General features: G+C 46.0%; 3 protein-coding genes, 1 long non-coding RNA gene and 1 pseudogene across 7 annotated transcripts; 2 read left to right on the forward strand and 3 right to left on the reverse strand.

The window, feature by feature from the left end:
* Positions 1–110: 110 nt before the first annotated feature.
* Positions 111–9,575, reverse strand: ark2cb (arkadia (RNF111) C-terminal like ring finger ubiquitin ligase 2Cb). The gene is made up of 8 exons (XM_057034348.1): positions 9,243–9,575; positions 5,600–5,921; positions 5,385–5,513; positions 5,094–5,223; positions 4,859–4,963; positions 4,443–4,538; positions 3,946–4,049; positions 111–3,743 (listed from the first exon to the last, which is right to left on the reverse strand). Exons 1-8 carry the CDS (start codon positions 9,301–9,303, stop codon positions 3,626–3,628), a joined length of 1,065 nt encoding a protein of 354 aa, XP_056890328.1. The 5' UTR covers positions 9,304–9,575; the 3' UTR covers positions 111–3,625.
* Positions 9,576–10,009: 434 nt separating this feature from the next.
* LOC130526557 (ATP synthase subunit alpha, mitochondrial-like) lies at positions 10,010–13,485 on the forward strand. The gene is made up of 11 exons (XM_057034344.1): positions 10,010–10,169; positions 10,639–10,714; positions 11,004–11,173; positions 11,318–11,491; positions 11,694–11,860; positions 11,946–12,246; positions 12,330–12,554; positions 12,619–12,726; positions 12,810–12,954; positions 13,044–13,194; positions 13,282–13,485. The coding sequence occupies exons 1-11, from the start codon at positions 10,110–10,112 to the stop codon at positions 13,358–13,360; spliced, it is 1,656 nt and encodes a 551-aa protein (XP_056890324.1). The 5' UTR covers positions 10,010–10,109; the 3' UTR covers positions 13,361–13,485.
* A 1,573-nt stretch (positions 13,486–15,058) lies between these two features.
* On the reverse strand, positions 15,059–17,846 carry LOC130526560 (phospholipid phosphatase 1-like; annotated as a pseudogene).
* A 36-nt stretch (positions 17,847–17,882) lies between these two features.
* On the forward strand, positions 17,883–21,030 carry LOC130526563 (uncharacterized). 2 transcript variants are annotated; one of them, XR_008950791.1, is made up of 3 exons: positions 17,883–18,302; positions 19,947–20,023; positions 20,683–21,030. It is a non-coding gene; the product is annotated as an uncharacterized LOC130526563 (long non-coding RNA). The 2 variants fall into 2 exon arrangements; XR_008950790.1 differs by lacking the exon at positions 17,883–18,302 and adding an exon at positions 19,462–19,605.
* On the reverse strand, positions 19,607–25,514 carry LOC130526558 (chondroitin sulfate N-acetylgalactosaminyltransferase 1-like). Of its 3 annotated transcripts, XM_057034347.1 has the most exons (11): positions 24,069–25,514; positions 22,800–23,568; positions 22,625–22,725; positions 22,343–22,518; positions 22,026–22,242; positions 21,838–21,939; positions 21,587–21,768; positions 21,095–21,189; positions 20,919–21,000; positions 20,628–20,795; positions 19,607–20,077 (listed from the first exon to the last, which is right to left on the reverse strand). In XM_057034347.1, the coding sequence occupies exons 2-11, from the start codon at positions 23,160–23,162 to the stop codon at positions 19,947–19,949; spliced, it is 1,617 nt and encodes a 538-aa protein (XP_056890327.1). In that variant the 5' UTR covers positions 23,163–23,568; positions 24,069–25,514; the 3' UTR covers positions 19,607–19,946. The 3 variants fall into 3 exon arrangements, with proteins under 3 accessions (XP_056890327.1, XP_056890326.1, XP_056890325.1); XM_057034346.1 differs by lacking the exon at positions 19,607–20,077 and having other exon boundaries at positions 20,101–20,795; positions 22,343–22,539; positions 22,800–23,556; XM_057034345.1 differs by lacking the exon at positions 19,607–20,077 and having other exon boundaries at positions 20,101–20,795; positions 22,343–22,539.
* Positions 25,515–25,533: the final 19 nt, after the last annotated feature.

Consider the following 25,533-nt stretch of genomic DNA (forward strand, 5'->3'; position numbering starts at 1 on the left):
AAAGAAATAATCCAGAGTCAGCACACACCCAAAAAACATAATTAAAGAAGGGTGGAAAGCAGCTTAGACCACTATTTCAATAAAAAAATCAAAGAAATCCAGAGGGCAGATTAGTTCTCAGCATTTTAGGCAGTTTATTTGAAAAACACATACAAAAAGATCATATACAAGACAATAAATAAAAAAGAGACAGAACAGTTTGGGTTAAGCTATGCAACTTTTTGCATCATCATTAGTAATAAATACAGTACAAAATCCACCCAGAGTGAATCTAAAGATCTCCACAATATTCACGGATCATGTTATTCTTCATTATGATTTAGCTATTGCTTTCATATTATTGATACATACTTCTACTTTTCTATAAAATACTCAAGATCATAAAACATTGCGCGGTTACAGCAAAACAGCAGTGTGTTGTACAAAGATGGCCACTTCCCTTTTTCACTGGCAGGTTAATAATCGACTTTTTTTTCTTTTTCTCAGCAGCAAAGAAACATGTGAAATATTCAAGAAGGTACAGCATCATATTAAACACATCTACAGAGCTACTCCCACATACACATAGGAAAACCTGAGAAGGACATGCATTTAAAAAGCTTGTGCTTTAAGTTCTACTGTTCATTCCGGTTCATCAGCTTGAGTTAATACTATGGCTACTGTCCAGTTTGCTCTGGAGAAATGGGGTTACACTGTGGAGGACACGGGGTAAGGCCAGTGAGAGCACGAAATGAAATAATAAGACCAGCCAGCGTCATTCCAACCCAATACACGTTAGAATACTTTGTAGGATTAGTATAGATTAATAACAAATGCACACCGAAAAACATAGTTAGCTTATTATACCCAGGTGTAAAGGAGGCTATCTATATCGTATCATAACCACAGTACAGAAATTTGCTCAATAGGACCAATGGCTCAAGATAGCATGTTAGATATTTCCCAGAATCCTACAAAAAAAAGCAATTACCATCCACACACTGGAACTAATTATTCAGCTCGCTGAGTGGGTCCACACAGAGTACGCACTAAATCCAGATCCAGATACAATTCCTTATTTTATACATACATATGCATATACTTATATACATATGTATATGGAAAATGATCACAGCAAACGACGAGAGCAATTTAATTGCGGAGCCATAATAAGACAAAATGGGATTTAAGCTCACCGTCTGCTTTGCATTAAAGCAGGGATAATGATTGAAGTACCAAAAAAAAGGAGTTGAAATCAAGAATCGGCATGAATGGAATGTCATCCGGATCGACAGCACCATGCTGGCAAAAAAATAAATAAAAAATTAAAGGAAAGAAAATGTTGGGAAGCGCCCGTCCTCCCCACGCATCCGAGTTTCAACAAGTCTCATTTTTTACTCCCTTGTAAAAGAAAACACACACGTCATGCAAAAGCATCCCCACCGACCAATGCATAATGAGGTATTCTTTTTTTTAAATCTTTTCTGTTTTTTAAATAAATATATTGATTAAATTGCAAAGTTATGAGATAGAGACATTAAATATTCCACCACGATAGCTAGCTAGCTACAGTTAGTAATAAATAATGATTGTTAAATACTTAAGGCATCTTTAATCACAGCATTCTATGTGAACTAGCAAACCTCCGTTTTCATCCGTCTGAAGTTTTTTGGATGGAGGTTTTTCCGTATGAAAAGGAAACCAAAAACGCAACACAGTCAACTCACCCTCCATTAATACACACAGAAGCATGAAGATACTCAGAACTGAATAAAAACACAAAATCTAGGACAAGAATAACCCACACCACCAACCAAAAATCAGGCAACTCCATATTATAGTGCATTTACATAAACACAAGCTACATTAGAACAACAATAAATAGGTTTTTTGCAGCATTGCAGCTTTTTCTTCACTATAGTTAAAATTGATGAGGACTTGGCATATTAGCGCCGTGTCCGGATTGGCATGTGAGCAAAAAAAAAAACAACAAAAAAAAGACAAAAACAAAAGGAAAAGAAAAGAAATGGCAGCAAAGAAACAAATCAGCATTGAGAAGAATTGTTTGGTTGTTTGTTTGTTTTTTCAAATGGATGGCTTTTTCTCCCTTTTTACCCTCCTTCAAGTGAACTATGCCGACATGGTTCATGCATGATCAAGAGAAAGCGGCTTCGGTCACCGAACGCATCACAGTTGTTCTAGCGATACCACACACTACGACCATGGGGAGTGGAGACAATCGTACACACTTTAGCACATATCACAGGCAAACTACTCAGCATTTCCCCGGTAACGCCACACAAAGAGCAACTTAGATTGAAATGAAAAGTAGCCGATACCAAACAGAAGCGATTGGCTGTGTATAGACGTGTGCTTGTTCCATAGGCAATAAGGTTCTGGTAACATGTAACACAGATGTCGGGTTGGTTTTTGTTTTGTTTTTTTTACATCCTGGAGCCTGTGGCGGCTTCTCGTATCGCCGTTAAACACGGAGGCCTTGCGGTTAGACACGACCTGCGAGCAGCGGGGGAGAAATGCTACACTGGCCCAAGGCCGGTGTGTGAGGGCGACCTCGGTCTGCCCTGGATGAGCGGAGGGGTCGGCGGGAGGGGTGTTGGGTGCGTTCCTGTCCTCTGTGGGTGAGCGGCGTCCTCTCAGTATACGGTTCACATGCACAGACACAGTCCCTGTTTCTACTGCTCCACAATATCAACGACACAGCCCAAGCCTGCCATACAGCATGCACATCTGAGGCCCCTGCTCTAGGTTCCAGAGGCCCCGCTACGACACTACACACATCACTGGAAGCCATGCCAGCAGCTAGCGGGATTTAGCATCGACTCGGATGGCACCTACTATCTTTGAATCCGGAAAACCATGTGAGACAATAAAGAAGGATTTTTTTTTTTGGCCTTTTTCTTCAAAGAAAAGAAAATACACTGTCCCCCCCCCCCCTTTAGGGCGGCGGTCTCCCTCTCCGTAGGCTTATTTTTCACATGAAATATTTCTCAGAAAGGCTTTTGCTTGCTACACAACACTGTTACTCTGTAAATACTTGTTTCAGTACTAGATTCCAACACACCACAAGCGTTCAGCTACAACAGGTCACACCAAACAACCTCATGCTAATCATTTGATCATGTTCTGTACAGATGTGCTGAGAGCTTGGGCAGAGTGCAGCTTAAAGGATTTTTCACAGGCCTGTGGGGAGAGGGGGGGTGCTGAGGATTGAGATACAGAGGCAAAGAAGTAGCCTAAATGCACCACATGGCACTGGGGGGGTTGGTAGTGTCTGGGCTTGGTGGCCACGTGGAGAGATGCACGCCTCAGCACATCTGTCCGTACGTGACCGCTCCTACCTGCTCACATGCAGCCCGCCGTGACGCCCGACCATCACTCCGGACACCCGCCCGTGCGTGAGCAGCCTTTTCTTATTGTGTTGTACGTCGGTGTGCTTTGTTGATCCCTCTGTCACGGCCGCCTCAGAAGGCAGGCTCGCTGACTGATGCAGAGGGGTGGGGGGGGGGGTTAAAAAAAGAGAGGGTGGGGGGGGGGGTTGTTTGGCAGAGCTTCCTCCCCGACCACGGCGGGGGAGGGCGGAGAAATCACGACCAAGATCCGGAGCTGCGGGAGCCGGCGGGAGCTATCAGCTGTCGGGGGTCAGCTGGGTCTCAATGTCCACTCTGCAGATGGGGCATTTCCTGCTGGTGGCCAGCCACTGATCCACGCACGCCTGGTGGAAGAGGTGCATGCAGGGTAATCTCCTGCAGACACAAGACATGTGGGTCAGGCCAGAAACGGGAGGGGAAATACTCAGCACTGATGGGGGCCGTGCGGTCCGAGGTGGAGGGAACACGCGTGGCAGGACCGGCGAAAGGAGCCCTGCCAGTCGAGGCCTGCGGGAGGCGTTACGGTTTCCACAGCGTTGATGGTTGGGTCCCCTTTTAGGGGAGCGAGGCGGCGTACCTGACGTCCTCTCCGTCCTCCAGCATCGACAGGCAGATGGTGCACTTCTCGTCGGTGTCGAGCTCCTCGTCATCCAGGCACATCTTCAGGTCCTGGGGTATTCTCTGCAAAGACACTTTAATTATTGTCGTCTGTCCTGCGGCGGGGCGTCTTTTGAGTCGGCTCCCGAGTCGGAGCACGCTGGGATAGACGGCGCTTGATGGGAAATCAAAGGCAGACTCAATTACTCCTGCTCACTCGCGGCGCGCTAAATGATTCAGAATAAATAGGTCACATCCAGCGAAGTTGCTCTTTTAAATTCTTTCCACATACTTCTCTGCAGTCAGCCGCGTGAGTCAGCCTGTGTCTCGTTAATCAGCTCCTGAAAATTGTTCTGACCTCTGACCTGTCCGCCTCGCCTTTACTTGATCTTACAGAGTGCCTGCTTGCCCTTTGCCGCCCCCGCGCTTCATCTGAAGCCGACCGTGTTTAACTCTCAGCCTCCAAAAAGCCTTTACCTTTTTGTACTTATGTGGGAACGTGAATCTCTCTATGGTGGTCTGGACCGCCCCACGGTTGACGCTGCCCAGCCTGTCCTCCAGCTGCAGAAGCTCCTGTGACGGGGGAAACAGGAAGGGGGGGGTGGTCATTTGTTTGTTAGACTGTCATAGTTCACACATCCCCAAAGACCTGGAAGCATCCAGTATGTAGAGGGGAGGGCAAGAAATGAAGAAAAATAATTGGGAGAATGAGAAACTTATAAATCTAAAAGTCACTGAACTAGGAGAGGGAAAAATCTGTAACTTTAAATGAAGACAAATGCCGTTAAATTTGAGACAGCTGGAGCTATCGAGGCGTCTGAGCATTGGTCAAATAGGAAATAAAGATGGATGAAGTCCTTCTGAGGACAGACAGATGAAGGAGAAACACAAACCTCGTAGCTTTCTCGAACAGCGGAGGCGTGCCGGGAGGGGTTGAGACTCTGCAGAGCCAGCAAGTGGAGCTGCGGGTACGGGTAGTTTCTGATCTCATGGACGACCTGGAAGAAGGCACAGATAAAGTCAGCTCTGCTGCAATACTTACAGGAAAAGAAACCTTCCGATTGTTGGAATTAGCCTCCGAACCCGGAGGAGAATCATCCCGCGCGTGAGGGCCAAAATGGGCCTCACCACTTGTGTTGAGGCGTTGTTTCTGGGGAAGTGGTGCATCCTGGGAGAGGTCAGGTAGTGCTGATAGTGCTGCGGCAGAGGATGGATGTGAAACTGGTGGGGGGGCAGCCCAGCATCCACACTTAGATCCCTGCAGACGTGGAAAAAACACATCGATGCAGCGAGTTGACGGCAGCGCTGCTTCTCCAAAAGTGATTGTTAATTTGTTGCCCCACAGCAGCAACATGACCCAGACGTGCTTTTCGAGTCAAATCCGACCCAACGGGAGGTCTTTCCGAATCTATCTCTTACCAGTCTGTGCCCTCCGCCAGGTAGCGAGGCTGCTGCACCACCGGCTGAGTGGGGACGTGAAGGGGGGGTGCGAACTCGTAGCCCGGCCTCAGTCTGTGTGGCTGGTGAGGGACTCTCTCAGGGGTGCGTCTGCAGAGATAAAACACTCATGAGCGGGCCTCGAACACACGACAGAAACAGCCTGGAGGTCCCTTTGGCCACGGGGTGGGGTGTACCTGGAGGGTGGCAGGATGTGTCGGTGCTGGGCTTCGAGGATCTGCTGCTGGAGGAGGTATTGCTGGTGTAATGCCTGAGGTAGGAAGGGAGGGGCGGGGATGTCTTGGAACTGGGTGGCGGGCAGAGGATTGAGGGGCGGGTGGAGCGGCGGGCCGTGCTGGTGGCCGGGAGGGCCCAAGTGGGGGTTAATGCCCGTCTGCGGCTGCCCCGGGTGGGGCATGGGGAAGTCCATGGGCAGCGGGGCCTGCGGACCTAACTGGAAGTGCCGGCAGGAGGTAGCATGGCTGTGCTGCTGCTGCTGTTGCCGGTTGAAATGGGATCCTGCGGAGGACAAGCAGAAGACGTCAGGAGACGCTCGGGGAGGGACGAGCTGGAATTAATTGTGGGTGGAATGTGGTGTCACTGTGATAAAGCATGTTAATGAAGCCCTACCTTTTACCTAGTGACAAAAACCTCTGTGGGGGGTGTGGGGGTGGGAGGGAGGGAGGGGAAGGGAGGGAAGGGAGGTGGAAAAATGATGATTACCACATGTACCATGGACATGACGACCGTTTGCGCGTTTTGGGCGCGTTTAGCGTATTTCCGACCTCTGGGCCGACGTCCGGTCTCCTAAACACAAGTCACCTGGATGAACTGACACAGCTGGAGGATTCTGCAAACCCTCGTGGGTGGTTTGAGAAGAATAAATGCTGACATTTGCTTCTGAAAGGGGGGCACTTTAATCACCTCTGCTCAATAGCTCTGCTGAGTTTGTGAGCACATCCAAAAGTTAAAGGAAATAGCTCCAACGATTTTCATGTTCTCTGACCACAGTTATTTGGCAAGATGGAACCGTTGGGAGCAGTTTTTAAGTGCAAGAGAACGACTAGACAGGGAACTTATTATGCTCAGCCGGGCAATTGCTCTTATTTTTTTTAGGAAACTATTTAAGCTTAGACTGGGCTTCTTAGAAAAGAGACCCGCCGGCCGGTTCGGCAGATTTTGTGCAGAGCTGTTTCAATAAACTGACGCCTTCTCGGGAGACAAAGGAATGTTCTGATGTGAAGAATGTACATATCTCGGAATAATCACCAGGAAATAGGCAACATCTACATTGCATTTATTGGGTGGACGTTTCAGGAAAACGCAGTGCGACTTCAGAACCCGCCAGGGGAGGAAAACCGGACATCGGCGGGGACGTTTTTTGGGGGTTTGACAAGCTTTCAGCGGGGGCCGGAGAAGAGCTCCCTGCCGCAGGTCAAAGGTTGGCGTCTAGAACGGGGGGGGGCACACTGCGTTTTTCCAAACGTCTCAGTGAATAACGATCACCACGACGACAGCAGATAGACTCATTCAGACCCGGTGATGGAGGAAGCGTGGAAATTGTCTATCTTTGTCACAGCAGGAGGAGGTGGGTGTGTGAGGGTGGAGGGAGGGGTGGGGGGGCAGGTAGGGATGAGAAAGAGGGAGGACAATAAATGGAAACCAGCAAGAAGCACACTGAAGGTTAGGAAAACACTATATTCTTTATTGAAAAATATTAGTATTTGTGGAATCTGTGTTCTCTTTCTTGGTTGTTTGTAAAAAAAATAAATAGTATAAATCCATGCAACAAAAAATAAACAACATAGACTAAAAGCAAGGCCCACCATGCTCCATATAGGGTTAAAAAGAACAAAAGCAGCATCCAATGAGCAGACGTGTTGGCTACAGCACATGATTTCAGTACAGCAGGGTACATCTTTACTACAGAAAGATTACATTGGATTTCTTACTAGTCAATGTAGGAAAACAAAAAACATAAATTATGAATCATAAATGTGACCATGCACTGAAGTACTATTACCAGAACAAAAAGGTAAAGAGAGACCACAACCAAACAATAAAGACGTTATTACTAATAGAGGATCTCTTTAGCAGTGCAGGAAAAATAGGCATCCCTGTGAAATGGATAGCATTTTGGCCTGATGTTAGTGGGGGGAGGAACTGGGACGTGATGAACCACCAGTGAAAATATTGAGCTTACTTTTGATAAATTTCATTTGTCGGCGGGGAGCAAACAGCCCTGACATTTCAGTGTGATTCCAAGCTTGAAATTTGCAAAGGGAACAAAAAGGATTACACAAAAATGGAGACAGTTATGGCAGGTTGTTGTGTTCAGGTGCAGTGTACCTTTGGCGATTTTCAAAGGATTTTACAGCATTTGCATAAATATTTAACCACTGGTGCAGCGTGCCCGTGGTTCCAATTTGCATTTTTGTTGTTGGGTTGTTGTTTTTTTTAAAAGGCAAATCTTCCAAATCATGTACATTGCACCTTGTGTGAAAAGCAGAAGGATGAGCCAAATTCTGGTGTTCAACAATGCAAGTGCGCTAATTGAGGTCATGCAAAATGTATCCACTTTACAGGAATTTACAGCATGTTGTCTATCAAGACTGGATGGGGGGTACACAATGACATTCAACTGCTAGCTAGAAAAAGAGGAGGCAAAAATGTTTTACTCAGTGCTACAGCAATTTGACAGAAAAAAAGACAAAAAAAGTCAGTGCTCTGCTCTACGTGTTAGCTGTCTGATTAACATGGAAAGTCTATGGCTGAATACATCTTGGGAAGGGGGGGTGCTGTTTAATACCAATGTCGTCTTCTGATGGAAAGAGGAAATGAAGAAGGGATTCACAATACAGCTAAATGCAGAGAACAGGCAGAGGCCACGCCACACCACACAGCAGCAGATGATCATTAGCTACACAATGGGGGGGACGACATAGATCTGATAAATGCAGAATGTAGAGCCAGCTTCCATACTATGAAACAGGGAAATAAGAACAGAAATAAAAGCACAATGAAATCACTGAAGCCACTGTTGTGATATTAATGTTGCACTGTAGCTTGATCACAGTTTGCGTGTTTTTGTTGTTGTGTTGTTCTTCAAACGCGCACGGGCGCCTGATTGCCAATTAGCAAATAATTGGGGGGGGGGGGGGGGACGCGACAGATAGTTCCACTTAGCCCAGTCAATTGGCCGTGTATCGATTAATAGCACGGCCAATTAAGACGATATTCAATTAGTGAAATCACGGCGAGAGGAACGGCGACTTATAGCGGAAGGTGATCTTCAAATGACATCATCCAGGCACCGATAAGCTGACTGACTGCGAGGCTGCGTCTATTTTCTGATATTCTGCGGCGCGAATAATGTCAGAGATGAAGGGGGAGAAATGCGGCGAAATGTCCATGCGTGAACGGCTGCACACGGGATGAGCTTTGCCCATTAAGACTGCGTAAAAGCGCCAATGTATATGAAGGAATGCGGCGCGACCGCACGCTCCGTACGTGTGGAATCCTTTGTGGCCAATGTTTCCTTTCCATGACATAGCCCGAGCCGATGAGCCAGTTAGCTTATCGTTTTCAGCGCCGTTCGCTCGAAAGTTGTCGGAATTCAGCCGGCAAATCTGGATTATTCTTTAGCGTATGTACATCTCCTGCGTCTACAAATTAAAGTAGAGTCACGTTGGAGAAAAGTTTTGCGAAGAAAGAAAAAAAGACCGGTAATTGGAAACTAGCTAACGCGAGCTAAACGGGCGCTAGCTAGCAAACAGCTGCAGTGAATATTAAGATAAACAGGGCACATGTTTTGGATCGCTATGAATATTAATACCATACCTCTGTTTCTTACTGAGCCGAATACGGGAAGAACCAGATATCCGACATGCACTAAGACCATCCTGGGATCCTTTTCTTATGATTCCGCTGGGTTATTCGGAGAGACGGGGTAGTAGTAGCCCATGCGGATCTACATTCAGGCGGCTGGTTGGAGCTGGCTGACTAGCACCGCGGACAAACCGAACGAAACGACTGTCTGACTCGCCTGGTTTTTCGTTGACAAAAGCAGACATGTCATTCGGCATCGGCAGCAAAAGAGGGCGATGTTGCGGCGCTGGAGATGTTCTCTTCTATCGTCAGGTTCAAACTCCCAATTATGAACCGACAAAACGTCCATCAATCACAAATCAGACGTGCACAAATCAGTTTATCTACCTAATGTTTTATTTTAAGTAACGCGTTCCGCACAAATCAATAGGAGAGGCTGTTATTTATTTTTTTAGAGTATTTTTAGGCTGATAAGTCAGTGAAAACAAATGCCTTTTTTTCCAAAAAGGGGGGAAAAAACCCCGAACAGCTTAATTCGTTTTAAACCTGATATCGAACATATCAAAAACAAGTTTACGAAAACATTTTTATTTATTTTAATCTGTCGGATTGTCCTTTCCCCTTTCCTAAGAAGAAAAAAAACTTTTGTTGATCTATTTTTATCTAATCCTCGGTTACAGATCCAAATAATTAAAAAGCATTTACCGTGGCGCATACCCTCGCCGTGCCGTCAGGGGGCAGCCGAGAGTCGCCCTGCTGGGAAAACCGCCCAACTGCGTCACATAAATAGAAGAAGAGTCCATTCAGCCATTACATTCTCGCTCGCAAGCAGGTCGAAGCCGCTAGTGGTGGAGGACAGGTCATTAGCAACCCGACAAAATGTTATCCGTGAGAGTTGCTGCAGCTCTGGCCAGAACCCTGCCCAGAAGGGCTGGATTTGTAAGTGTTGGCACTCAAATGTTCTTGCCTGTCAACCGTTTTACAGCATGTATATTTAATAGATTTCCTTAATCTCGGGCGTTAAGGGTAATGTTAACTACACAGGCCGTTAGCTAAGTTGTCATCGGACTCTTTATTGGGGCGTTTTAAACCCGCTCGTGCTTTCCAGAGTGATAAATGGTTACAATGTAGCAGAAAGTATTAACATTAACGTGTTTGTTGACGCTGCCCTTGCGAGTCTTCATTGGGCAGCAATGACAGCTAAGATTAGCACGGAGGCTACAAGCTAACGGCTCATTCAGCCATGCTTTGAAGGTCAGAAAGCCTGACAGCGCATGTCGCCTCCGCTGCTTTACCCCATAATACTGGAATCTCAATATCCGCATTGATGGCAGGCATGAAGACGTGCATAGGATTTTTTTTGTTGCTTTATTTTCAATTAATCTAACTTGCGTCGCATTTAATCCAGGTCTCCAAGGCTGTGCCGGCCGCCTGCGTCGGGGTCAACCACCTCCACACACACCGACCATGGCTGCAGAAGACAGGTGAGCAAGCTGCAAACAATATGTGCAACTTTGTGCTCCCCAATATGGCCTTGGATTCTAAGGTGATTGAAGGTCATTCTAAAGCCTTTGCAGTGCTTGTTTCTTCTTACACTCACTGTTAATGTCAAGCACCCTAACAATATTTATCAACATTTATCTGGTTGGATGTCTTTAATATCCAACATGGCATGACCCCCCCCCCCCCCCTCTTTCCCAATGGACAACATTTGTATAGAACATGCTTTATTCTCACACTGGCTCTGTTCTATGACATTCATCCTATCTGCAGGCACCGCAGAGGTGTCCTCAATCCTGGAAGAGAAGATCCTGGGAGCCGACACCGCTGCAGACCTGGAGGAGACTGGACGTGTGCTGTCCATTGGTGATGGTATTGCCAGAGTTTATGGGCTGAGGAATGTCCAGGCAGAAGAAATGGTGGAATTCTCCTCTGGATTAAAGGTGTGGTTATACATTTTACTTTTAATATGTCTACATGGAAGCATTCTTGAAATGCAAAGGTTCACAGCTCAAATCTTGTAGTCATCACCTTGCAGGTGGCATTTTTCCCTGCGATGAATCGTACTTTTTTTTTTTAATTCCAAGGGCATGTCTCTGAACTTGGAGCCCGACAACGTTGGTGTTGTGGTTTTCGGTAATGACAAGCTAATCAAGGAAGGTGACATCGTGAAGAGGACTGGTGCTATTGTGGATGTACCTGTCGGTGAGGAGCTGCTTGGCCGTGTGGTGGATGCTCTGGGAAATGCCATTGATGGAAAGGTATGTGAAACCTTTAGTGTATAATTTAATAGGAAAATAAACTGTTTTCTCTCTCTCTGCATGCATACCCACATCTTTACACAGTACACTATTTACACACTATTAACCTTGAAAATATGCACATCTATTTAAAACAAAAAAAAAAAAACTTTTGTAAAATACTCGGTGGGTCCTCTTAAACCTATTGCTGTTTTTATTACAGGGTCCATTGGGCTCTAAAACCCGTAGGCGTGTTGGTCTGAAGGCTCCTGGTATCATTCCTCGCATCTCTGTGAGGGAGCCTATGCAGACTGGTATCAAGGCTGTGGACAGTCTGGTGCCCATTGGCAGAGGCCAGCGTGAGCTGATCATTGGTGACCGACAGACCGGGTAACTACTTTGATTTAATCAGCCTTTTTTTTTTTTTTTTTGTTTTTTTTTAGGATTTGTTAAAGTTTTTCTTTTCTTACTCCAGCAAAACGGCCATCGCTATCGACACAATCATCAACCAGAAGCGCTTCAACGAAGGCACTGACGAGAAGAAGAAGCTCTACTGTATCTACGTGGCCATCGGACAGAAGCGGTCCACGGTGGCTCAGCTGGTGAAGAGGCTGACCGACGCTGATGCCATGAAGTACACCATCGTGGTCTCTGCTACGGCCTCCGATGCTGCCCCCCTGCAGTACTTGGCCCCGTACTCTGGCTGCTCCATGGGAGAGTATTTCAGAGACAACGGCAAGCACGCTCTGATCATCTATGACGATCTGTCCAAGCAGGTAAGAGTGGAGATTAAATGTGGCACCGATGGTGTGGAAAATCCCAATGATCTGGTAAAAGGATTTTCGCCCTGGCTCCTCAGGCCGTTGCCTACCGTCAGATGTCTCTGCTGCTGCGCCGTCCTCCCGGGCGCGAGGCCTACCCCGGTGACGTGTTCTACCTTCACTCCCGTCTGCTGGAGAGAGCCGCCAAGATGAACGACAACTTCGGAGGCGGCTCCCTCACCGCTCTGCCCGTCATCGAGACTCAGGCTGGTGACGTGTCTGCCTACATCCCCACCAACGTCATCTCCATCACAGACGGACAGGTTTGTTGTGCGAATTCAAGCGAGATTCTCTCGCAGCGCTGATCCCAATCAGATGTGCTTGTAGATCTTCTTGGAGACTGAGCTGTTCTACAAGGGTATTCGTCCCGCTATCAACGTGGGTCTGTCTGTGTCCAGAGTCGGGTCTGCTGCCCAGACCAGGGCCATGAAACAGGTGAGATTGGAACCCTGTGGATTCACAGTAAATTCCTCTCTGAAGACCAGGATGATAATTCTGATGGCACTTGCATCGTGTAGGTGGCTGGTACCATGAAACTGGAGCTGGCTCAGTACCGTGAAGTCGCCGCCTTCGCCCAGTTCGGCTCTGATCTGGACGCCGCCACCCAGCAGCTCCTGAACAGGGGCGTTAGACTGACTGAGCTGCTGAAACAGGGACAGTACTGTGAGTGTTCATTTAAACCGTTTCACCACCATTAATCAAAGCACTGTGAAGGTAGTCGAGGACTGACCATTAAACTGTGTCCTTTCCAGCTCCAATGGCCATCGAGGAGCAGGTCACGGTCATTTACGCTGGTGTCAGAGGTCACTTGGACAAGATGGAGCCCAGCAAGATCACAAAGTTTGAGAAGGCTTTCCTGCAGCACATTCTTAGCCAGCACCAGGACTTGCTGGCAGCCATCAGGTGAGTTGGGTGTTTGAGATAAAGATTTTTAATTCGGATCAGGAGAAAGTATGGAATCGACCTCACTTGATTTCTCTTTCCATTCAGGGCCGACGGAAAGATCTCAGAGGCATCAGATGCTAAACTGAAGCAGATTGTACTCAACTTCCTGTCCAGTTTTGAGTGAGGCTAGCACTTCTCCATCTTCGGTGAACAACCTATTTGTCCCCATTATGCTTAAATATATATGTGAACACACTGAAGGCCTAAACCTCCATGTACAGATTTGTCCGAATAAAATTTTACAACGGTGCTGGTCTTTAATTCTTTTCCTAACCATCATGTTGCTGTCTGGAAAAAAACTGACTACTCACTGCAGGTAAAATATAGCTTGTATAACAAATCTATATTCTTACTTTTATATTATTATTATAGTACCAGGTTCAGCTAACGTCCAGTTTATCAGGTGTAGTTATCACACTCTACCACAAGAGGGAGTTCCACTGGGTGGAGGGCTGATTTTAAAGGAGCTGATAAATTCTTTAATATAAATTGTGCTCAATGAATAATTAAAATGTCTCAAGAGCATGAAGTGAGAAGCACAAAGGTTTTCAGTCTTGGGCCTTTAGCTGATAAGTTGGGTTTCATGTAAAATAGTGCCTACTTAAATTTTTACATCTATAAATTTAAAAAAATTCAAGCTGCTGCTAAGATCCATACACTGTAATGTGCTTGCTGTAGTTTAGTCTACAGTTGCTTATTTGAAAGTCAAAACGTCATGAATCTTAATATCTAAGCAGGACACGAGATGATCTTTTAGGAAAGCAAAACTTGCTCCAAAGTGTGATTTTTTTAAACGCAAGTCTTTGCCAGTACTACAGGAAACACTGCAATTAAACCCTCAGTGCTGACTGATGGTTGACTTATCTAACAAGCTCTTCTACATTTCCTTCCTCTGTTCTCTATAACTTCTCACTTCAAACAGGCAGTAGATGAAACAGCTGCTATTAGATCTAATCTTTGTACCTTTACTGATGAAGGTAAAGATGACACTTAGCATCATTTGTTAGCCATTGCTACATAAACCCCCCACCTTTTTTGCACCCTCCTGAATAAGTAAAAGTGCTCACGAGGATCAGATTTAGGAAGAACTTGACAAATTATAAAAGAACATTTCTACTTCTTTAAAAAAAAATGCCACCAGTGCACAAAACACTAAGTGTTGCCTGTTTCTGCAGCGCTGTCAGTGTCTGGCAAGATAAAGACAGACATGTGATGTGAGTGCTGTTTTTCCACTATTGCCAAGGTCAGCAGGACAACAACAGAGCTCTGTGAAGCACAGACACACACACACACACACGTGATGTCTCTGCATATCCATCAGCAGCTCAACAGTCTCTGACTCTTTTGTTATCAAAAGTTAAAAAAGGTGTGTCTTCCTGTTTCCTGTTTCCAAAGTGCTTCATTTAAGCAATCTACAAATGTTGACCGGTTTTGCAACATGGCAGCAGTTTTCACTTCTTGCTTAATATAGAGAGCATTGGGTTGACTCCCTGAGGGCCTTTTCTAATATTCACACAGTTCTTAGTTATTTTTTGCATAATCCCACACTTACCTAATTCACAAACTGACAAAGTATTTAGCATTTATTTTATAGCTTTTCATGTCATGTCTCCCTGTTTGCCACTCAGCTGACAATGATGGATGTCTGTTTTCCCTCCCGCCGGCCTCTCAGTCACTGTAATAGGATCCAGAAGATCCTCATTTGTGGGATCAGCACCAGTCTTTTCACAATAGCCATCATCTCTGTGGGGTAAACTCCATCATGGTCAAAGTTCCGCCCTCGTTTGGTCTGGCAGAGGTCAGAAATGAGGATTTCCTCGTGTTAGAAAGAGAAAACTGGAGCTCTGTTTATTCCTCCCGTTTACAACCTAAAGTTATTGAGAGCTTCATACAAACTGACAAGAACCAAAAGTAAGGATTCTTTCTCTTTTTTTCATGAATTAAACAGCAGAAAGGAGTCACGACAGCAGTTTGAGGGCAGAAGACAAGTTATTTCTGTTTTACGTTAAAAAAAAAGACCGCTCCTCGCAGGTGCCAGGCGCTCCACGAGCGTCCACACAGACTCGCATTATATTCCAAGCAAAAAGGAATTTCATTCATTCCCGACAGCAACAGCAGAGCTGCGTTCATTTAAAGACATGTCCAAAAAGTTTATACTGCAAAAAAAGGTAAAAAACAATGATAATGCTGCTGTTTTTTTGTTCCTCAACGTGCACTCGTCCGTTGTTTCTTCTGAAAAAATAAAGCTTGTCCATTCCAGAGTCTTCAGGCTGCAGCCTTGGCACCAGTGTACGAACTTGGATCCTGTAGGGCCTCCTTGTCCCGGGACAGTGTCGTTGTTGGGGCCTTGGGGTCAGTCCATACTACCGTAGGTGATTCCATTGGTGGGGTTTTCTTGTTTGCGTGCGTCTCCTGTTTGTCCTGCAACGCCACTGGGTCGACTGGCTGCTCAAAGGAGTTGGACACGCAGAACACCTGGAGAGACATGCCACACAAAGGGAATCAGCCTGTTTTGCTAGATTTTGATGGAGGTATTAAAGTTTTACGAGAACTCTGACTTTTCTATCCTCCTTTCATAGCAGACCCCTCTAACTTACTGTAAAAACAGCTGCTAAAGCTCCGAGCAACAGACCAGTCAACACGTCACTCCAGTGATGTTTGTAGTCCGACACTCTGGACAGACCCACGTACACGGCGGTGGCGATCAGGAAGAACTGGATGGTGGGACGGAGGAGCCTGGCCCACTCTGACCTCAGCCGGGCTTGGATGTAAAGCTAAAGACATCGCACCATTGATATCAGTGTGTGATGAGCACGTGTGTGTCAACGTGTAAAGCGCTCCGGCACTTACGACGAGAAAGAGCATGCAGTACATGGCGAAGGATGCGTGTCCGGAGAAGAAGGAAAGTCTGGAAAACAGAGAGATTCATGTCAGACCTGGAAGAAGAAGACATCCTCCATCCACACATGAAGCGACAGCAGGAAAATCCCCGTCCACTTTACAGCCGTTACCTGGACTCGTCCACCATGAAACGGTCCCCCGTGCAGGTGAAGTTCTCCGTGTACCCTCCAGTCCCGCAGTTGATGTGTTCCCACACTGGCTTGCAAACAGCCAGGAAGTTCGGCCGCAGACGGCCGATGGAGTATTTGGCTACGTCCGTCAGAGACTGGCTGACGGCGGCGCCAAAGACAAAGCTGCCCACCGCCTTGTAGACACACACCAAGTACTTGGCCCCCGACGACTGGTTTGAGACGCTAGACATGTGGACGGACAGGCATTCGCCACAGATGACCTGCGGCACAGACGACACAACCATTAGGATTACATTTACACTTTTGATGTTTCTTCGGAGGGATGCGTCTACGTACCACGACCAGGACGAAGGGGATCATGACCCCGGCCAGCAGCTGGTAGGAGATGGTGTCCTCTCTGAGCGGATACCTGATGGACTCGTCGTTGCAGAAGAAGCCGCGCTTGAAGGGATTGTGTTGAGGGGTGAGGACGAAGAAAGGAAGCCCGACTGTTCAGAGGGTGAAGGGGGTGGATTACAACTTTAATAAAGCGGATGTGTGATGATTAGACTTGTCTACATGATTCGACAAGCATAGGAGCAGACATGAGAGTCATGATGAGATTAAACAATCCCAAAATCCAGCTCTGACAGGAAGTTCCCACCAGCGAACATTAAAATCCGGAAGCAAAACACATCCAAAAAGTGTAAAAATCTGTCTGGAGAGGTCCTTTTTTTCAATGAAACATTTTTAATTTGGCAGCTGTGATCATTTCTATGGTAATGATGTGACGTTCATCATCAGTCCTTGATTAAACAGGAGATATCTAAAAACTGACCACATTTATTTTGTGATCTCACTCAGGCACAACTTCCATGGGCCTGGAGCTGGTCCCAGAGCTAAAAATATAAGTTTGTGTGGAAAAAGACACACACACACACACCACACACACACACACACACACACACACACACACAGACACACACACACACATAAAGTGAGACTGTTTCTTCCGCCCCCCCTTCCGTCTTCCTGTCTGGTTAGTCTTCCTGACTGTGTTACACTGTAGTTTCACATCACGATAACATGCGCCCTAATAAAAAAGGAAACCCTTCCAACAGTTTTGCTCAGGACCATTTGATGGAAATTTACTGGCACATACCGAGAATCAAGCAAGTGAAGTCCAGCAGGACGAGAGCAAACCCCGAAGCTTCGAACATGATGGCCCCCCTCCTGGTTTCAGTCTCTACGCAAAGTCCTCGGTGGTCCCGGCGGTTTTTAGGAGCGACCAGACGCAGCGTTCCTGCCAAACATGCGTCGCTACTCCGGCACAAAATGAAAACAGACCGGTGTCATTTTGTGTGGCGACGAAAAGTTCGAGGGAGGGGGCTAAATACAAATCAGACGACTAAAGGACACACCTAATCCAACGGGAGCGCATCGGAGAGTTTCTCACCCTTTGAGCTGCTCACAGATCATCATAAAGCAGCAGAATGGAGTCGCATCATAATATTGGCCGGCGTCAGGAGGAGGCGAAACCGGCGATGACAGAACAGGGGCGCACTGTTGCGCAATGATCAACGATGCCTTCAGGGACACAGCAGGAGCTCGGAAAAATGATGATGCATTGTGTCTGACGACAGCGACTAGATGGGGATGAGTTCTGATTAGTTTCACACACCAGAATAATGTATAAATATGAGTTATACAATCGACTCAAAGTGTGGCGTCCAATATGACTTGCTTCTTTTTCATATATAGTAAAGTAAGGTAATTATTCATCTCTAAGTTCAACCTCAGGACTGATGTGCAACTTAGGCGGAGGTTTTCAACGCTAAAAAATCAGAACAGACCGTGATGTGAATTGATAACTTTTTAGACGAAACCACTTTTACAAATATCATTTGATTGTGCTGTTTTTCCGATGGACCAATCACCAAAGTTGTCTAATCTTTCCGTCTCTACATGAATGCATCACTGCTCGAGGAAGTGGTGCGAGACTTTCGGGCCCGTTGTAGGAGGTCAGCCGATACAGAGCGTCCCCTCCCTGCAGAGGTAATCAGGTTAAATCACTGTCTATTCATAGAATCGTCTCCTCTTCTACAGCCCATGTGGGATGGACAGATTCTAAGCGGACGGATTCCCCTCCATATGTCTGTGTTGAGCTGGAATAGTCGCAGGACTCCAGATGAGACTTGGCTTAAGATTTGCTGTTTTTTCTTGTGTTTTTGCAGCAGTTAACAATGTACAATTTAAAATTCATACATTATATTTTCCCTATACACTTAACGTGTGCTTCTGTTGCACAATGGAGTCATTCTTCACCTCCATTACAGTCAAATCTACAGTTGCTGTAGCAATTATGTACATTGATTTTAGCAACATTATAGCATATAAAATATTAAACTATATCTGCATACACACTTAATTGCGAAAAGATTTTCATACTTATTTCATAAATGTGCACCTCTAAAAAGTGCTGTCTATAACTATTATTTAAATAGAGGATATTGATTACTAATGGACAAAACTCATATTTCATTGTCACAACAATATCAGTTCGTGTTTATTGACATTTGTAATCATCAAAAAACGATCCCCATTTGAAGCTGATGCGTTCACGTAAACCAACCTATAATTATCTACAGCAGGCCTGGCCAACCCGCGGCTCCCGAGCCACATGCGGCTCTTTGCCTGGTTTCATGCGGCTCTAACGTTCATATCGAAGTTTGGGTTTGTGTTTTTTTAATGTGCGTGTTCGCTTCGCTTGAGTTCAATACGGTACTTTCGCCAAAAGCGCATGCACGTTAGATGAAAATACCGCAAAGTTTCTCAGTAGGGACAAGATCTTTTGAGTAAACAATTAGTGTCAAGTTCGTCTTCAAAATGGCAGGAAAAAATGCACGAAAGCTTCGTGACCCGGTTCCGTGATCTACAACTGAAAAGGCCACAGATTGCATTCCTCGTTGCCCCTTTTAATGTGGAGACGCACTGTTTTAAAGCCCCGCTAGCAACAGGTGAGGCTGCAGCTGAGTTGGAGATGATCGATCTTTGTGAGGAGGACCAACTGAAACCTGCTTTAAGGGAAGGGGCCAATGAGTTCTGGAAAAGTGTGCCAATGGAAAAATAGCCCAATGTCAAACGGGCTGCGCTTAAGATACTGTCAATATTTGGGTCAACATACGTCTGCGAGTCTGTGTTTTCTACCCTAAAACACGTGAAACCAAAGCATCGATCTGTTCTGACTGACACCCATGTGAAAGAATTGCTTTGCGTGGCAACAACTGAATACAGGCCAGATTTGAAGAGGATTGTTCAAAGCAAGGAATACCAGAAGTCCCACTAAGCAACATGCATAGTAAGAGAAAAAAAAATTAATTATTATATTTTTGTTTGTGGACTTGTTGAATTGAGAGTTTGTGTGTGTGAGACAGTGCACACAATGTTCATTGTTGGTGGTCTGTGGAAGTCAAATTCTGTCACGATCATGTTGGTGTGTGACATTTACAATAAATCTGGCTAAGCAGAGGTCTGTGTGTGTGAGGAAGGGATGAGGTGATGTTCATGTGTGCCCATGTGTGTGATGTGGCTCTTTGCGGTAACACAGTAAAAAATGTGGCTCTTAGGCTCGGACTGGTTGGCCACCCCTGATCTAAATTCTGCCGTATTTATGTCCCTCTGCTCCTCTCTGATGTGCAGTCAACGACTCTTCTGCTCCTGGGGCTTTGAATGAAGCTCAGCCTGGTCTCTGAAGACCAACTCCCCCAGCTGCCCATGTGAGGCCTCACTCATGGCTTTTGTCTGCATGCACATTGTTAGGTTCAAACAACCTGAAACACGAGAAAAACAAATGAGGCAAAGACAACAGTTTGGAATTTACTTGCAAGGAGAACGGAGAGTGCTCAGTTACAGATCTCCAACACGTTCTGACGCACACCTCCCGCCATCCTTCTTTTATTGAGATTAGGAGGTCCCTAGTTACAGAAGTCAAATGTGTCTAAGGGAGGGGGAACACAAGATAGCAGGTCTCCAACAGAGCAAGAGACTGTAAATCATAATGGTGAGATTATACGTAGGCCTTCACTGATTTCATTAGCTTAGCTCACAAACAGCACATTCTTCTATATCGGACAGATTAAAAGAACAGCTCCTGGGTCAGGCCCTGCAGTTTGGTCTCCAGTCAATGCCACTTCTCCAACAGCCGCCGCACTTCTGTCGTCCTCGATCAGAGAAGTTCAAGCTGACATATCAAGCATCATACACATTAAGCATAAGCAAATAACAGGAAACATTAAGTAATGTGAAACAATAAAACAAGAATAAAGAATATAACAAGGCAATAGCAAATAAGAGATAACTTTAACATAATGGATCTAACACACATCTTGTACTTGTCTGGAGGGAGCTCGTCCGCGCACGTCTTCTCGTGCCACAGGTGGAAGAGGCTGCGGGACGGAGAGCGGACCACCATCAGCTTACTGTGGAGGTACTTCCTGTACAGATGCACATCCTCCAACCCCCAGCCTTTGATGGTTCGGTTGAAACCACCTGAGAGAAACAAAACACCAATGTTGCGTGACACACAAAGCTGGAAAAAGTGAAGCAAATCACCCATATTGTGAGTCTATTTGTGCTGTCAGGTAATGCTAATGACACGTTTAGTATGGCTACCTATGTTTATGAAATCAGATCTGTATTGACACGTCATTCCAAATCCAAAATCTCTCCAGAATCCAGATTCCTTCCTTATTACCTGGAAATAAAAAGAATCACAAGCAGGAAACACCCTGATTACATTTGTAGTTATTCGTTCAGGTGATTTTGCCTTAATGAATGTTTTTCCCTACCAGCTTTTGTTGAAGGGAAGGTGAATGAGTGTGGTTGTGATAAATAATGGATGGGTTGTACAGACTGAAGAGCACTGGATAGTAGACTTTCTTACCTGGAGACCAAAAGTTAAAGTTATGATCAGTGTGTTTAATAAACTGGCCTAAAATACAGAGACAGAGATGGATGGATGGATGGATGGATGGATGGATGGATGGATGGATGGATGGATGGGTAAAAGATTTAAAATAGGCCATCTTAATATGCAATTATGGCCACCAGGGGGTGTTGTTTCAAATAGATTTTCCCCTCAGGTTGTTATAGATACAGTATATTTGTGAACTTATGTGGCACACGTGCACATATATTTGAGGTGCAAGTTAAAATGTTATGATGTGACGTGATGCAATGGTAATGTTATATTATGTAAATATTTGCCTGTTAATTTGGTTACAGCTTGTTGTTACAGTGTTAAGAGATCGTTCTGGTGTGAATGAAGTGACAAACATCACCAGGTTGTGCGTTGAGACGACAGGACATTAAGAAGTCAGCGGTGAAGTGAATGTCAACATCACAGAAGAAGAGCAGGACATTTTGGCTCCGCCTCCAAGCTCGGGCCCCTATTTCTAAGCCCCGCCCACGTGAAAACTCCTCATTTAGCTGGATCAGTGTGAAATTCCTGAAGCGAGTCTCTCTGAGGATTAGAAAAACGAATTAAAAATGTATTTAATGTTAAAGTCAAACTGAAAATGTACCACTTTACCTGGTGGTCTGGTCCAGCATCGCTTTCACTTGGTCTATCTGATCTCGACCAAAGTAGACAACGGTCAGGTGAACCCTGCCGTCCTGCTGGATGCACACTTGTCTGAAACGATGGAAAACACAGATATGGTTCGTACGCCCGAGCATCACCACGGAGACGGCGTGTAAAGTCGCCCTTCCTGACTTCACCTGAAGTTTTTGATGAACTGCCTGAAGGCGTCTGTCCTCTTGGACAAAGGTACGATGACGTTGACGAGGATGCTGCTCGCGTCCACCGTCTCACTCTTAACCTTCACCACGGGACCGAACGGCCTGAAGAGCACCAGCTGAGTGAAGCCCCATGAGGTGTTGTCTTTAAACATCAGCTCGTATACAGTTCCCCTGTCCCGCTCTGTGCGAGTCAACCCTGGGACGGAGACGCTCACCGGTCAGGTCTCACATTTGTGCTCTAATATGCAGCCTGTGGCCTGTAGCGTGATGCATTATCAGTCTTTTTTCTCCCTCACCTTCTACAAAGTCTGAGGGAGCGTACGCATGCTTCCTCCTGATGTCTCGGTGCTGCTCTGGGCCGTTCAGGACGTGCAGAGCCGTCTCCACCGCACCCATCAGCTCATCTCTGCGGTCTCTCCTCACGGGCCTCTCCTCCGGGTGTCTGCTCAGCCCCGTCTCCAGCTGGTACATCCTAATTGACAGAAGACCGTCTCTGTGAGGCGACACGTTGTTGGACATCAGGACCAGTTTTCAGTGTGGTGCCCAAAGGACACCCCCCACCCCCATTTCCCACTCACCTCTGCAGGGTAAAAGTGTCATAAGGAATCACTTCATATTCGCTAGACAGCTTCACACCCGAGTTCACCTCAGCGTGGTTCAGCTGGGAGCGGAGGAACTCCTGGACAGACGCGATTTCTATTTTTAGTAACACTTCAGCGCCGTTTCTCAGCCGCCAGCACCATTTTTTCCTACCTTTAGGTCAGTCTGGGTGGGCATTTTGTGAAGACTTTCCAGACCTCGAGGCAGAATTCCTTTGGTTTTGGCTTTCTCCAGGGAATCCTGAAGCTGCTGCGTCCTCTCCAGGAGAGCCTCTTTCAGCTGGGCGATCTGCTTTGTCAGGCTGTTTATGTAATGTCGATGAGAGTCCTCCCTCTCCTGTAGTAAGGCCATGTACCCCTCCTTACTGGTGGCCCCTCCGGGCCAGAGGACAGCCTGATGGCCGCTGTGAGACGTGGGTTTACAGGCCAGGAGGTAGACCAGGAACAAGCAGCAGCAGAGCCCCAGTATGATGAGACTGACACGGGCCAGCAAGGCTAAAAGCCACCTTTTAAACATGGCGGACTGAATAAAACGTGTGCTTTTGTCCAAAGCATTAGCGACCCATCCTGCCTAATGAGGGCAAAGATGCCAGTTATCAGGCAGCATCTTCACAGGAGCTGCAGAGCTTTTTCTCCAATGCCGGTCTGAGCGTGCTGCCTGCACCTGTAAACGGGCACGACTTTTGGAAGAATGCAGAAGAATTTCGACGGAGCTTTCACTATAAAGTTCCAGATTCAGTGTGATTGTTCAGTCGCTAAATTTAGGAGTCGAATTCAGACAAAATGCTCTGTCGGGCATCAGCCCTTCAGTGGTGCCCCTTTATAAACCTCCATCTGGTCCAGCCGATGAACAGAGGCCAAAGAGATGTTCTGTGCTACCAAAGGAGTCTGGTCAGTACCATGCTCCGCTTCTGTTTTGGTTGCTTTTCATTTAGTCATAGTTTCATGAAAAAAAGAAAACAAAAAGAGGATTATTACCAAAAAAAACCCCAACAACTACCGACTAACTGATCTAGAAGCAGAGAAGAACTTCGTTAAATAGGCGGGTATTCATTTGCATCTCCCACTAAGTCAAGACAGAAAGGGAGTCGGACCACATTCGTTCTGGTTTAAACCTACTTAGTTTTATTTAGTTTTCAGGGGATTTTGAAAGAGTCTTGTGTCTAAAAAACATAATTCTATTGTTTGTCAAAGATTCAGCTTCTGCATTTTAAACTTGTTTAACAACTGGATGAAAAAATGTAGCGTTCCAGCTCAGGTGTATTTAAGGTGCAGGTGTATTAAGAAAATCTTAACTCAACATTCGGATCCATGTGTGTCGACTTATGTTATGTTGTGTTACGACTTATGAATTATGCTACAAGTGTGACTTAAAGCCACCTTCGAAAATTAAATAAAAATAAGGAAAAGTGAGATCACCAACCTTTCATGTCTCATTCCTCAGAGTTTGATCGCTGGTGCAGTTTGGTCCAACAGCTTTAAAACGAACAAAATGAGAAATAACCGGACCTTCACACCGAGCGCCACGATGCTCAAGGTGGGAAGTGACACAAACAAGCATTCCTCTGTCCTTCCACCTCTCCACCCTGTGTGTGTGTGTGTGTGTGTGTGTGGTGTGTGTGTGTGTGTGTGTGTGTTGCCCTCATCAGTTTATTCCCAGCACAGATGGCTCTTTATAACTCAGGTAGAGGCTGATCTCATGAAAGACTTGCTTATGTTTCCAGGTCCACCCAAACTGCTAGGGCATGTGTGCATGTGTACGTGCGTGCGTGCATGCATATGGGGGTGACGTGGCCCCTTTTTTTCACGAAGTGCCCCGATATTTTGCAAGGGTAAAATTTTAACTGGAGAAACAATGGCTCGTTGTAGATTTCCATGTTTCAGTTGTGAGAACGGAGCCACTGAATGTTTGGATAATCAACAGTGTTGAGAGTTGAAATGGTTCCAGGGAAATAGTCCCCTCCCACCCTTCTCCCAGGAAGCGTCTATTCCATGCGTCTAAAAGCACTTACTTTTTCTCTCCTTTCCCCTCCGTCTGCCTTCTTAACAAATCCCTGCATCTCTCCCCTCTCTAATTAGGGGGTCTCTTGCAGTGACTGAGGGCCCCCCCTTCGGACTTTTGATGCTCAACCGGCTGCGATTGCTCCCTGGGAAATTATAGGACACCACTTGGACCCCACCAGTAGGACGAGGTCTTGCACATTTAATGAGGCAGCACAGATAGTCCTTGTTTTCCTGTCGTGGTCAGATCCTGAGCTCTCCCTTCTCAGTGTTCCCGTCGTCACACTGTAAACACTCAGGGTTCTGACCTCAACATCCGCACATCTAACAGAACTGATGTCTCTCATCGGCGCAAGGCTTTTCATAAGTGGGATCGCTTGATTTATTCCGCATTATTTTCTCATCATGTCAAATCGTGTTTGTTTTTTTTGCAGAACTGAATGAAAATGAATGTCTGTCAATGTCACTTTGAACTTCAGTTTGTTGGGGTTTTTTTGATGTTGATAGACATGGAGGTTTGTTAAAAAGGGATATCCTGGCCTGATATTCTGACATTCAATCAATCCCAGACTCTCCGAATGTGGTTCTGGACTGATTTACGAGGTTGTAGATAACGATCGGGCCAGCTGTCTGCTGCATGTTCACTGGGTTTATTGATTTATGAGAGGAGCGGGTGGACCCTGGGTTAACGTTCAATTTGCAGGACATCCCTTCATCAGAACGTCACAATGTCATCGACCTTTGACCCCGGACTTAAAACGTGTCGACTTTTCTCATCTCACCGGGTCATTCTGGGTCCACGTGAAGAGCAACATTTGAAGAAGCCCTTCAGGCTTCCTGAGGCCGCGGCTCAGCAGGACGAGACCCCAGAATGGCTCCAGTGTATC

The sequence above is a fragment of the Takifugu flavidus genome, chromosome 5 (genome assembly GCF_003711565.1).
Source record: "Takifugu flavidus isolate HTHZ2018 chromosome 5, ASM371156v2, whole genome shotgun sequence".
Lineage (NCBI taxonomy): Eukaryota > Metazoa > Chordata > Actinopteri > Tetraodontiformes > Tetraodontidae > Takifugu > Takifugu flavidus.